This window comes from Heliconius melpomene, chromosome 1 (genome assembly GCF_056956725.1).
Source record: "Heliconius melpomene rosina isolate 202511_hmr_F chromosome 1, ASM5695672v1, whole genome shotgun sequence".
Taxonomy (NCBI): domain Eukaryota; kingdom Metazoa; phylum Arthropoda; class Insecta; order Lepidoptera; family Nymphalidae; genus Heliconius; species Heliconius melpomene.
Window position 1 is genome coordinate 11,954,229 of NC_140389.1, and position 13,220 is coordinate 11,967,448.

A 13,220-nucleotide genomic window follows, 5' to 3' on the forward strand; every position below is an offset into this window, starting at 1 on the left:
TAATTAAAAAAAAAAAACAATCTTCCAAAGTATTGTTTTTTAAGAAATCAAAAAAGTTTGCAATAGAGTTCTTGAAGAAAAAAAAGGATTAGATCATAAAAATTTGTTTTATTTTTATGTTTTACACAATTGTAAGTCAGAACATAAATGATAGATTTACTTAATTGGACACAACTTATATCCTTATGAAGTTTCTCAATTTCTTGTGCAAGTTCATTTTTCCAATGTACGAAATAATTATTGTTACACATGAGATCAAGTCATTAAAAATTTATCATAAAACCGATATTTTACTGCTATATTATTTGTTAAAGTAATGATAAATTATATGTAGCAAATTAATATTAAATAAAAATTACCCAATAATTCATCTTTATATTTGTGCCATTAGTAATGGATATACTATGATGTAATTAAATGTTTTTATTTTAATGAAAATCCAACTTAATAAACTGTTTATCTCTGAACTTTCTATGTCACTTTCTTACATTGTCACATAGTCAATATTTCTAATAAATTTTGAAAATTATGTTAGCAGGGTATATGTAGTTAACAAAATACTATGATAATACCATTTCTTGGTTGTTATAAAATGTGTATTAGTAAGAGTATAGTTAGAGTATATTTACATATAAGACATGGAATTATATTTACATGACCTTCAGCAAGATTTAATTAAAATAAAATTAATTAAACATTAAAGCAGGATATTGTAAAACAAAAACATATCTTAATTATACATATTTGATATGTATGTTGTTATGATTTTTAAATATAATAGTTTTATAGAAAAAAAAACTTACAATAAACATTACCAATGACACATAACATGAATATATACAAAGGAAAATTTCCTGAAATTTCGACAACAATTTATAATAATAAGAATTATCAAAAAATAACAGCATACTCTTAAAATGAGAACTAGTTCACACAGAAAAGCACCGCTATACTTCAGTTAAACAAATTAAACATATATAAAAGTACAGCCCTTAAAATTTTAAGCGTCGCTATTAAACAATATATAGTGTATTTTCCACATCGTCGGCGTCAGGGCAGGACCTTGTAACTGCAAAAACTGAAAAATATTACTAAAATATCGCTATGATAAATTAGCTTGTTATCACATTAGATCGATAAACAGTATAAGTCTAGTACTTTTTTCAAGTATTAAAATCAATTTTAAGGCAATTTTTGCTGTCTACTGTAAAAAACGTACTGCACTTAGGTCTGGCACTGATGCTGACGATGTGTAGCTGAAATTCCTAGAATACAGTACAAATGTGACAGGTAATTTTAAGATGGCGCAGTGTTACACGTCTACATCACTACTATCTTCACTGAACTCATTTCCCTCTGCCTCCTGTTCGTCACCCTCAGGCTCTCCTTCTATTGTGTCCTCTTCTTCCCCTTCATCTTCCATATCTTCTTGATCAAGAATGTCTGATAGATTATTCTTTACCCCTCGACCCATTTCTGTGGTAACAAAAACAATTTCAACGCTACAATAACAGTAAACAATATTGGATAAAATAAATTGACATAAAACAACTTGCACAACTTTATGCCTGCATAAAGCAGGGTAGGCAAAGAAAACTTAGTGGTAAGACACTCTGTCACCGACTTTCCCCCCAAATAATTAACATAAAATAGAAAGTTCCTAAAGAAATTAATCAAGATACCCCAATAGTTTAGACATAGAATTTTTGTATATAAACGATGTATATTTGTATGGATAAACGATGTTTATCCATACCTGTATTTCGTGTTACGCATAGATACCAAAAACGTAAACACATACTACTTCAAAAATACTACTACAGGTTGGAGGTATTGATACTTCGCCGTCGTTATATTTCTTTTATAAATTGTGTGAAGTAACAAGATAAGAAAGAATAAAGATTTTAATATTTACTTACGTTCTACATAGCTCTCTAAAGACTTTGGTACCATACTTTTTACTTTCTCAATATCCTCCTCTGTACATTCTCCCTTATCTAATCCTATAAATAATATAATCTATTAATATGAGCATACAAAAATGATTATTTAGTTATGTTTATTATATATTTTAAGTCTCCATGGTTCACATAAAATCAATGATTTCACGTTTCTCCTCATCCTGGACATAATCCCGGCGTCCTCGGTGGTTAGTCCATTGCCTCTCAGGTCGTGCACCAGGATATCCAACAAGCTTTTCGATTTCGTGGGGGGCGGGGGGTGGTCGTTATCTTATTTATCGTTTAGGGGGGGTCTAACTCCAGAGACCGACATAGCAAGGGACTTATATGCGACTTAGTTCCTAGGCAGGCGCGCAATGTGGCCGTACCTTCTCAGGCGACGCTCTTGAAGCTTATCCGCTACGTCAAGGATTCTAAGAGTACCTCGAATGAATATGTTACGCATGCGGTCAGACCGATGTACGCCGCACATCCACCTCAGCATCTTCATTTCCGTGAAGTGAAACTTGTGAGTGCGCTGAGATAGTGCTGGCCAACATTCGGTGCCGTATAAAAGAACCGGCCGGATGATGCTCTTGTATATCAGCCCCTTGAGCTTGGGCTGTATTCTGCGATTGCATTCTACACCAATGACCTCCCGCCTTAGTTTATTCCATTTAGTTGGTTATTCTATTTAGTCCAGGCAGCGCTTGTCCGGCACTGGACATTGTGATCAATGCTTCCAGACTCATGCATAACGAATCCAAGGTATCTGAACTTATCCGACATAACAGCTGGGTCAGGACCTATAAAGGTAACGCTCGAGTCCAGAATCCTGCAGGCCATGTACTCGGTCTTGGACACATTTAGTTTAAGTCCGCCGTTCTTAAACGTACCCAGAAGTTCCAGAGGTACACTTTACTCTCCAGCATTAGTCAGTTCTCGACAATACCTACTAATACAATGTCATCGGCGAACATCACCAATCATGGAGGCTGGTCCTGGATGTGAGCCCAGACAGTGTTCAGCACTACATTGAATAAGAACGGAATAAGAGTGGTAACCATAGTGAGCCCCCACTGAAATATGGAAGGGTTTGGTATCACTAACAGCAATCCATGCAGGCATGGTACATGTCTCTCACATCAGGTTCAACCGCTTTTCATTTCGTCAAGGGTTATTGGGGCAATAAGTTCGAGGTTAGGAGGACTACATGCGTTCTATATGTTCTGCAGCTCCTGGAAGTAATATCTTGATCACTCCTTGACAGAGGCGTGACTACAGAGCAGCGTGTCCTAGGAATATCTCTCTTTGCGATATTTATCTTGGACATGGCCAGTTTGTATATGAACTTCTGCTCCTTCACAGTTTCAAATTTATAATAGAGTGCTGATAAACTCTAACAGCGTGCTCTGATTACAGCTCTTTTGCTGGCATGTTTTGTACTCCATGTGCTTCAGTCTGACTTCAGGAGAGTTTGGTTGCTACCACACCCCAAAGGCAGCTTTCTTGTGAAGAATCAAATTCTTTTCACAGAATGAAATAATACATTTGGGCAATAAAATAGTTAAAAACATATTTTGTGGGTTAATATTTTGTAAGTTAATTTTTTTAAAGTTACAAAGTTTAAGTCCACGTTGTATTCCGCAAATAGCTGGTGAAACTAGTGTTAAGATACTCTCAAGGGGAATCGAACCCACAGCTGCCGTATTTACAATCCCACCCTCGGCGGTTGTGCTATGGTAACAAGACAAAGACACAGAGTTAAGTGTCACCACCTAACACACAATGTCTCGAGAGTGGGGCACGTATTATTATAAGGGGAATATACCGTGAAACTATAACAAAATGCTTAATTGAAATTTATAAATGTACGAAGTATTTAAACTTACCAAATAATAGTCCCATCTTTTTTAATATAACAATATCGTCATGAATTTGAAACCTTTTGTTAAAGTTGAACATGTATTCTGTCCTGGAAAAAGGATAATTTTACATAAGATCAATGATACATACAAAAACAGCCATAGATTTTAAAAAAAAACCTCTTAAAAGTTTACATCTTTAAATACACATAGTATATACTAAGATTGCTCTTTTAAGAGCTTATTCAAATGAGAATAATAATACATGTTTCTTTGTTGTTTCATATGTTCCTTTGAAAGTAAGGAAATGTAAGTTTTTTAAAATTTTGATGCTTATCATTATTTTATAAGTATTAAATATATATTGCCTAGCCCATTTTTTGTTATTTCTAAGGTTTTTTTTATTTTTCTTAGGTTGTAGACAATATCACATAATCCTATGTATAAAAGAGGGAAATCACAAACTCTTAAAATGTAGGAGTACATAAGTATGTAGGAGTTATGTAGGAGTTAGTAACCCATAAATTATATGAATATTAATGTTTTTCTCAATTATGTCTACATATTTTTGAATTTTTATAATCGATAACATGTTATGGACATAATATATATACATAATTATTTATGTTTAGGACCATTGCTGGATAGTGTTTGAAAATAAAATTTATATTGGCTCTGAACTCCACTGGGGGTGTTGATTAAATTTAAATCAATCCTTATGTTCAACAAGTGGTGGAATGCTTTATTTATTCTTGTGGCTGCTTTATTATTTATTTGAAAACACTTTGAGATTACACTATAACTGGGAGAGTAATGTAGGTCCATATATAAATGAAAACATATTTATTATTGAATAGATTTATGAATAATTGATACCTGTTGTGTAACGTGACCGTAAATGTAATGGTTATGGGTGCGGAGATGACACCTTGGGGGAATGAATATTATTTTTATTTCCTTGCTTTAGTAAGAAGTCCAAAGGCGACGTTGATTTGCGCCATTCTGTCTCAAAAATTGGGTGGTGTGTAAAGTACACTAGGTCCCCTTTGAAATGCATAAAGCTATTTATTTTTAAAATTATCTTAAAATATGTACTCACTTATCATTAGAGATACTACAGTCAATTAACGCTTTGTCACTTGTATTTACAACAATAAATGGTAAATGTATGGCAGATGATGGTGAAGGTTTTGTACCTTTGTTTTCTGCTTCTTTATTTCTTTGTATTAAACTTTTAAAAGAAATGTGCTGAAAATAATAAGAATGGATTAAATTTTACACAGTTTATTTATAATTTTTGAGTAGATATATGAATTGAATGACACTTAATTACTTTTTTCTTAAATTTTCTAAACATATTTGTGAATCCCAATGAGATAGATTATTGTAATTTAAGTTTCAATTTTAAAATTACTTTTATTTTATTTTATTTTTTCAATTTTTGTTAAACTTTTTGTGTTCAAAATGCCAATATTAAAGTGGAAGTGTGAAAAGTGAATCCACAGGCAAATCATCTATAAGAAGGCTTTATTAAATGTATTTCCTAATACTTTTTTTGTATTACGCTTTATCCCGCGTATGGCAGGATAAGCAGCGGCACCCTATTGTCAAGACTCCATTCCCTATGAACCATCTTATTTTGGAGACATTGCGTGTTCAGTGGCGAAACTGAACACCGCACTTTGTCTTGTGTTGTGTTTAAATTGAGGAAAATGTAGCGTCTCTTAGCATTTACAGTCACACGCTGTGCAGCTGCACTACGATGGCCTTAAGCTTAAAATAAACTAACTCACTTGTAATATTAATTCTTGTAATTGTTGCGTTTTTTTCTGTACTTGCTCTAATTTTGTTTGTTTTTCCTTTTCTAATGCTGTGCATTCTTGAACTGAATTCGTTGGAAGTCCTAGCCATTTGATTTCTTTCTTCTCCTTCGATATAATATTCATTGCCATTAAAACATTTAAGGCATCATATACTCTTCTTCGTATATTCTTTTGATCATATTGCTGCAATGGTAAGATTTTCTGAGTTACATTTTAACTGGGCATTGCTTCTACTTATCTGTTTTTAAACGTGACTTTCGATGACGATACACGAATTCCGGTTAGCGAATAAAATTGTAATTGATTGCTGTCTTGACATGGAAAATATGTGAGAAAATCTATATAATAATTAGGGGTATTTATCAAAGTAATAGAACCCAAAACAATGATTTTTAATTATATTGTCTGTGTGTTTATGCACGTTATTCATAAATCCGACTTAACAGATTAAAATGCAGTTTTCACCATTGTATTTTGCCAAACTTTCCTCAACATTTAGTGATTGTTTTATTTAAATCAAATCATAAATAAAAAGTTATATCAATATAAAGTATTTAAATAAAAAATCAGCTTCACACTGTATCACGCACGCAGCAGGGTAGGCACAGAGAACCTAGTGTTAAGACACTCTGTTCCGCACTTTCTGCCGAATTTTGGAGTCAATGACTGGCGTATTGAGTGGCGGAACTCAACGCCATGCTTTGCCTCGACACCAGAGCGAAGAAATGGCAATATAAATTTAAATAAACATTTCATTTCCTCGAGTGGGAATCGAACCAACAAACAGTCGCGTTTACAGTCACACTTCGTGCGCCTGAGCCTCGACTGGATGAATTATTATTAAATTGTATTTGCAGTTCTCTGGTATAAAAAAAACTAGTATAATAATATAAGAAACAAAACCTATGGATATATAAACAAACATACTTGGCTATCAGCTGAACCATGCATTCCCGCAGCAAATTCTAAAACCAGCTCATCTGCCACCTCGTTGTATGAGGTAAAGCCTTTATTCCTTACTTTCTCACATACTTTCATTGAAAAATGTCTTAGTCCTTTTCCAACTTTGTCCGCGTGCTTGCGACGTTTTGTAGTGCTGTAATGAGTTTAAAATGTTCAAACTGTAATTATAACAATTAAAATATAAAATAATATTTTTTTAATTTTACACTGTATCCCGCACATGGCGTTAGAGGAAACCTGGGCACGTAGTGTTAAAACACTTCCGTACCCAACTTTCTGACGCATCTGGATTCATTGCGTGTTGATTGGCGGAAAATCCCTCGCTCTGACTCGGTGCCAGAAGGAGGAAATGGAAATATTAAATACTTAATTTTCTCGAGTGGAAATCGAACCCACAACCTGTAGCGTTTACACTTGCACGCTTGTGCCTCTGCGCCACAGCCTCACCTGATAACTGTTACAGAGAAAACTAAAAATTTCCAGATTTAACAAAGCTTCTAAGATTTTCAGTTGATAAGAATATATGGCTTAGTGATCAGAGGGCTTGGAAAGTTTCCAAGTGATTGCAGTTGAAAGCTCAAAACAGTGATCATCTTTTGACATTTGACTTGATTCCATGCTGTTTATGCATTATATTTTATATTGTTATTGACTATTGTATCCTAGTCAATAAGTAATATTATTTATCCTAATACATTTTAAGGCTATTAAAATTTAACTACTATTTATATTTATTATTTATTGAAACTTTGATAGATGTGTACGAAAAATATTAAAAGTTATAGGTTATAACTTAAATAAAATATCAAAATAATCAGCTCTATATTTTTACAAGGGCCAGTGAAACACTTGCCTATAACCATTGTAATTTATAACCTAGAACATCTACCACATTGTTTATATTTTCACTATTTTTAAAGTATTATCTCACACTAAGGATAAAAAATATTTTAGAAAACTTATTAACACTTTGAAGTAGCAGGACTTTAATGTACATCTCCTAAAAACCTTACAAAGCCCTCCCCCAACCACTAAGTTAAATGTTCTTATTAAACTGCATCAACATTTTTATTTACTTATGATTTTAGGAGATGCTACATTATGTACAGTACTTGTCAGTTATAAATATAATAGTAATTTAATATGATCAGTAGTTTCCCCTTAAATATTAAATAAGCTTTTTATTAAACATAAAGAAATATATTACTCTCTTTAAGTAACTCTGATAATTATAAATTATATTTTTAAGTTTGTTTAATTAATTCATTGTTTTTGATAACACATGAAAACTAATAATTTATACTTTAAACAACTGTTTTGGATCTAAATAGAAATTATATGCTAGATTTTTTTCAATCATTTTTTAATTAATTAAACATTTAATTAAATTGAAATCAAGAACCAAATCATGATGGTATATTTATACAATAAAATATTTTTTTGCACAGACTAGAATAGAACAAAAAGAGTGCAAAGTAAATAAAACAGCCATAGTGGTGCAGCCGAACAGCTTCTGACTATTGTGTTTGTCACAATTCCCACTCAAGGTAATGAATTATTTTCATGTTCTTGCTCAGGAAATAACAACAACAAAGCACAGCATTGATTTTTGGCACCCAACATGGCATGTCTCAAAAATTGGGTAATGTTTGGAGTTGTAGATTTGCTGCTTCATGCTGGATACAGTGTTAAAGTGAAAGAAATTAAATAAAGAAAAGAGATATCTAAATTCAAACTTCATCTATGTGAAAGTTATTATTGGCAGAAAACTTAATAAAAAAATGAATTATATTGGTACATAATATATAAAGCTGGATATTTATGAAAATTATAATTTCTTTTTAATAAATGGTCTTCACAAAATAGCACATTTTCTGTATTCCTTGTAAAGTTCATGTAAATGGATTAAGCTGGTTTGTAAATGAAGGTGTCAATATAGATTTTGATTATACTTACTATTCGGCTGGAGGATCATTGTCCGAGTCATGTCTTCTTCTTGATGCATGTGACATTGTTGATGAGAGATTATCTATAGAATGATCTTCAGGTTCTACTTTAGTTATAATTGGTAAATGTGTCTTTTTGTCACTTTGTATTGGTTCTGACTTGGTCAAAATGGGAACTAACTCTGGTAATGTGTGTATAACATTAAGTTCTGTTAGCTGATTTTCACTTTGAATCTGGAATAAAATGATGTAATTATTATTTAGAACTAGAATATATTGATAGAAATGTATGCTTATGTATTGTAATTGTGGAATTGTGAAATTATTCAACTTGATGAATACAGTCAAAGGAATAAGAGCAAATACATATAACTTTAGGTTACTAATGAAGTACAATAATAAAAAAAACAAATAGATAAAAAGAACATATAATCATTAGAATATTGGAATTTGTATAGAAAAATACTCACAATATTGTTTGTTGGCAAATCTGGCTCTACTTTAGATGATATATTTTGCAGACTTGATAAAGCATCAACAGGTAATTGTACTAATTCTGAAATATATTCATAACATAATTGATTGCTTGAATTCAATATACACATAGAATATTCACATTTAGCTGATACTAAACAACTAGACTTAATGAGCAATTAATGACATTCCATACATAATGCATGGAAAATAGTGATAAGAAGTTGTTTTTTATTTAATAAAACAAATCACTTTGTTATAACAATAATTTATAGCCATAACTATTATACTTACTTGAAGCACACTTAATTCCTGTTAATTTAACAGGCTGATATACGGGAATCTACAACAGTTATGATAAAATTAGCAATGTAATTTAATAATGGAATGTTTCACTGGCATTATAATGAATATAAAGATAATAGACCAATTTTCATTAAAGCAATAATTACTGTAAACAAAGTTGAAATGTAGGTTAAAATTATTATATGTTTATGTAACCAAATACACACCTGATTACACCCTTCTTTAGAGGCTGATACTTTCAATACTTTCAAAGGGTTTTGCTTAATTTTGATTTGAGCAAGAGTTTGAGTATTTTGTACTACTTTAACCATTTGAGGCTGTCCTAAAACAAAGATTATGTAGTAATATACAGTGATCTTTAACTAATTTAAAATGAATTGAAAGATGTAATGTTGAAATAAATAAATATTAGAAATTACTAAAAACAAATTAAATTTAGTTCTGAAACGACACGACGCCTATTATTAGAGATATCGTCAGTCTCACTACTACTACTACTAATATATATAGTTTTTATGGCATTGGGTAAACAGCTACTTTAATATTAAGGAGACAAAACAATAAATAAAAATAAAAAAACTATATCGACGATATTAGAGTCGCTACTTACTAACCATTGGCGTCATGTATAAGGAAATTTACTATACTAGTATTCTGGGACATTGTCGTAGTCCTCCTTGAAATAGGGCATCCATTTACGGTTTTCACAAGGATATGTCTAAGAAATGAACAAATGGAAATAAACTATTTCAATATTAAATAGCATGGTCAAAATGGCGACAATATTTAGGATAAGTTTGAAGGTCAGAAATTGTGATAGTCAACAGTCTAAAAAATAAACCACCTATAATCATTTAGCATCTGCTACTATCACACATAGTATATACACTTTAATGCAGTGATTAGTCAAAACTACATATAACAAAACAAGCACGCAAAGAAAACATTGACAATTTAGCGCCGGCCTCTCAATTTACCAGCTGATTGGATGACGCTGTTCACGTGTACTCAAAACCAGAAACCCCCGCCGGATTTATTTCCGGAAAAGGCGCGAAACGGACAGTGACATCTGCCGAAGGCCATATTAAATCAGGTGGTATAGTATATACACCAATATACCATAGATTTATAATACTTTTTTTTAATGTATTTGGATTTCGACTAAGACTCTTTAGCTATACGGCAGATGTCTGGCCCGGTCCCATTTCAGCGTACTGGCTTTAACATCCACATCAGTGGTTTTTGTACGAGAGCGCAGTTCAGTATTTTCGAAGTTATCCAGTAATTTGAATGCTAAGATGCTGCTCTCCATTGCACGTTAACAAATCTTGAGGGCAGACATCTGTAAATTCGTCAAATAACATGTCTAGGCACCATAGGTTTGTTGGGAGGATGTATATGTCCATCAGCCGTCTTTTTATGACTTAGAGGAAGATCTTCTTTTATGAGGTAACCCTAGACTAATAGTTCATTAACTAACTTGTCTTGTCGACACTGAAAGGGCACGATTTGATTCAGGTAAATATATTATATGAATATAGATATATTATATGATATTCTTGAAGATAAGCAAAGCCAGCCTTGACCTATTTGTTGGACTAAAGATGAATATGTCAAAGATCAAGCTGATGAACAACAGGTTACAGGAAAAAATAAGCAAATGTATAATGAGGAATGGTAATAGGTATGAAATAATGCTTCAAAGTTCGTTACAGTAAAGTTTTTACGTATACAAATACACTAGTTTTTGTTTCATTAAAGATAACCAAGTAGTTATGATTTTACAGGCATTTAAAGTTTGCAAAAATTTCAAATGCCGCTAACAGTCCCGCGGCCGGCGGTGACGTCACAGGTCTGGCAAAACTCACTAGTCGCCAACGGTGATAGGAGATCTCACGCAGTACTTTGTTTGTTTGTTACTCGCTTGTGTTTAGTGTTAATACAATTAATTTAAATGGATGAAGGATTCGAAAAAGCCTACCTGTAATAGATGGATTTATGGTTGCCGATTATTTATCGGAAAATAGTGATTTCGTCGCCGCAGAAATGCGAGGAGTAAAAATGCGAAGGTAAGTTTTGTTGTCTAACTAGTAATATTATGTCAATTTGGGGTATAGATAATAACTATCTTACGTTATTTTATTTGAAATTATTTATTTAAAACTGTAATGTAACCTAACCTAACTAGTTTCATATTGTAGGTAACGCTATTTGCGTTAAAAGTACCAAACTTTTTATTCAAGTTCAAAGTAGTAAAATTGTTTTATAAGTGAAAATAATATAATAATAATATAACTAAATTCATGCAGTAAGTTGAGCATGCACAATTTTTTTTAATGTAGATTTTTAATATTTTTATTTATTGTATATCTGAATAATATTTTTATTGTGATTATTGAAGATCGGCAAGAGAGAGTTATGGTTATGCTATTGCGTACGTATAAGTTAAAAGATTTGTTAGATTATGTATGTATTGCCAAATGTAGATTACAGCAGAACACCGTGCACGTATTAAACTATATTATTGCAGCTTAGAATGCAATGAAAAGAAGCAATAAGTTTATACGTAATCTGCGAAGATTGTGCCGCCAGCAGAGGTGATTGTAAACATACCATGGCATTTATAATGGGCTACATCGTCGAAGCGACGAGTCTTCAACAACTGCAACCAAGTCTTCATTTTCTTGGCATTAATCCCGGCGTATGTTGCCAGGGTCTGCCTTCCTGCTTAACCTACTCCACTTTACACGATCTGTAACGTCCTGAGTGGTTCAGTCTCCTGTGGTCTAGCTCCAGGAACAGGACAGACATAGCAAGGAACTTGCATCCGACATAGTTCCTACGCCGGCGCGCAACGTTGCCATACCATCTTAAGCCTTGGCTCTTGGAGCTTATCCGCTACGTCATAGACCCCAAAACTACCTCGAATGCGTCAGACAGCAGCATCTTTATTTCCGTGACGTGAAGCTCCTCAGCGTGCCGAGATAGTGCTGGCCAACATTCGCTACCGTATAATAGAACCAGTCAGATGATGCTCTTATATATCAGCCCGTTGAGCTTGGGTGGTATTCTGCGGTCGCAGACCACACCAATAACCTCCCACCATTTGGCCCAGGCAGCGTTTATACAGCCATGGACATCGTGATCGATGCCTCCAGACTCATGCATAACGGATCCAAGGTACTTGAAACTTTTCCAACTTAACGGCTGGCTCAGGACCTATAAGGACAGTGCTCGAGTCTGGGCTCCCTCAGGCTATGTATTCGGTCTTCGACACATTTTGTTTAAGACCGCCGTTCTCAAGCGCACCCTTCCAGAGGTTCACTTTACGCTCCAGCATTAGTTGCTTCTCTTCAATGAGTGTAATATCATCGGCATACATCATCAGCCATGGAGGCTGGTCCTGGATGTGAGCCGTGACAGTACACTACAATAAATAAGAACGAACTAAAAGCCGAGCCTTGGTGAACCCCCTACTGTGATCTAAAGGGTTTGGTATCGGCATCAGCAGTCCTAACCATCGCGAATCGCAAAGTGGGATCGTGGTACATATCTCTGATAATCTCAAAATAGGCCTCAGGGATCCCTTTGGATCGCAATGCCCTCCAAATACATTGACGAGGCACACAGTTAAAGGCCTTCTGCAAATCTAAAAAAGCCGCAAATCTAATGCAGAGCTCTCCTTTTTTTTCCTGTATGCCTCCATCAAAGTTCTGAGTAGTCTCTCCATTAAAGTACTGATTAAGTTTGTGGTAACGCCCAAGCCAAGCCAAGTGTTGTTGGAAAAAATTCAAGCTTTCTAGTATCGATACTACAATAAAAATAATCAAAGCTAAAGATTTTGATACAACACGCCATGAAACCGAGCAGGATAGAACTGTTTTTTTGACAAAGTACTATCAA

At 33.5% G+C, this 13,220-nt stretch overlaps 1 protein-coding gene across 13 annotated transcripts; it reads right to left on the reverse strand.

The window, feature by feature from the left end:
* Positions 1–88: 88 nt before the first annotated feature.
* Positions 89–10,406, reverse strand: Dp (transcription factor Dp). Of its 13 annotated transcripts, none has more exons than XM_085186172.1 (12): positions 10,295–10,406; positions 9,932–10,035; positions 9,524–9,634; positions 9,306–9,354; positions 9,008–9,093; positions 8,548–8,771; positions 6,556–6,724; positions 5,599–5,811; positions 4,905–5,053; positions 3,833–3,915; positions 1,920–2,003; positions 89–1,476 (listed from the first exon to the last, which is right to left on the reverse strand). In XM_085186172.1, exons 2-12 carry the CDS (start codon positions 9,941–9,943, stop codon positions 1,313–1,315), a joined length of 1,344 nt encoding a protein of 447 aa, XP_085042298.1. In that variant the 5' UTR covers positions 9,944–10,035; positions 10,295–10,406; the 3' UTR covers positions 89–1,312. The 13 variants fall into 13 exon arrangements, with proteins under 13 accessions (XP_085042298.1, XP_085042287.1, XP_085042273.1 ...); XM_085186161.1 differs by having other exon boundaries at positions 9,524–9,639; positions 9,928–10,035; XM_085186147.1 differs by having other exon boundaries at positions 9,524–9,639; positions 10,295–10,405.
* Positions 10,407–13,220: the final 2,814 nt, after the last annotated feature.

Excerpts from the sequence above, each read along its gene's own strand:
- Dp (XM_085186131.1), bottom strand. Across the intron at positions 9,094-9,305 it reads AGGAATTAAGTGTGCTTCAA|AATTAGTACAATTACCTGTT; the intron begins GTAAGTATAATA and ends AATATATTTCAG. Across the intron at positions 2,004-3,832 it reads AAAGATGGGACTATTATTTG|GATTAGATAAGGGAGAATGT; the intron begins GTAAGTTTAAAT and ends TATTATTTATAG.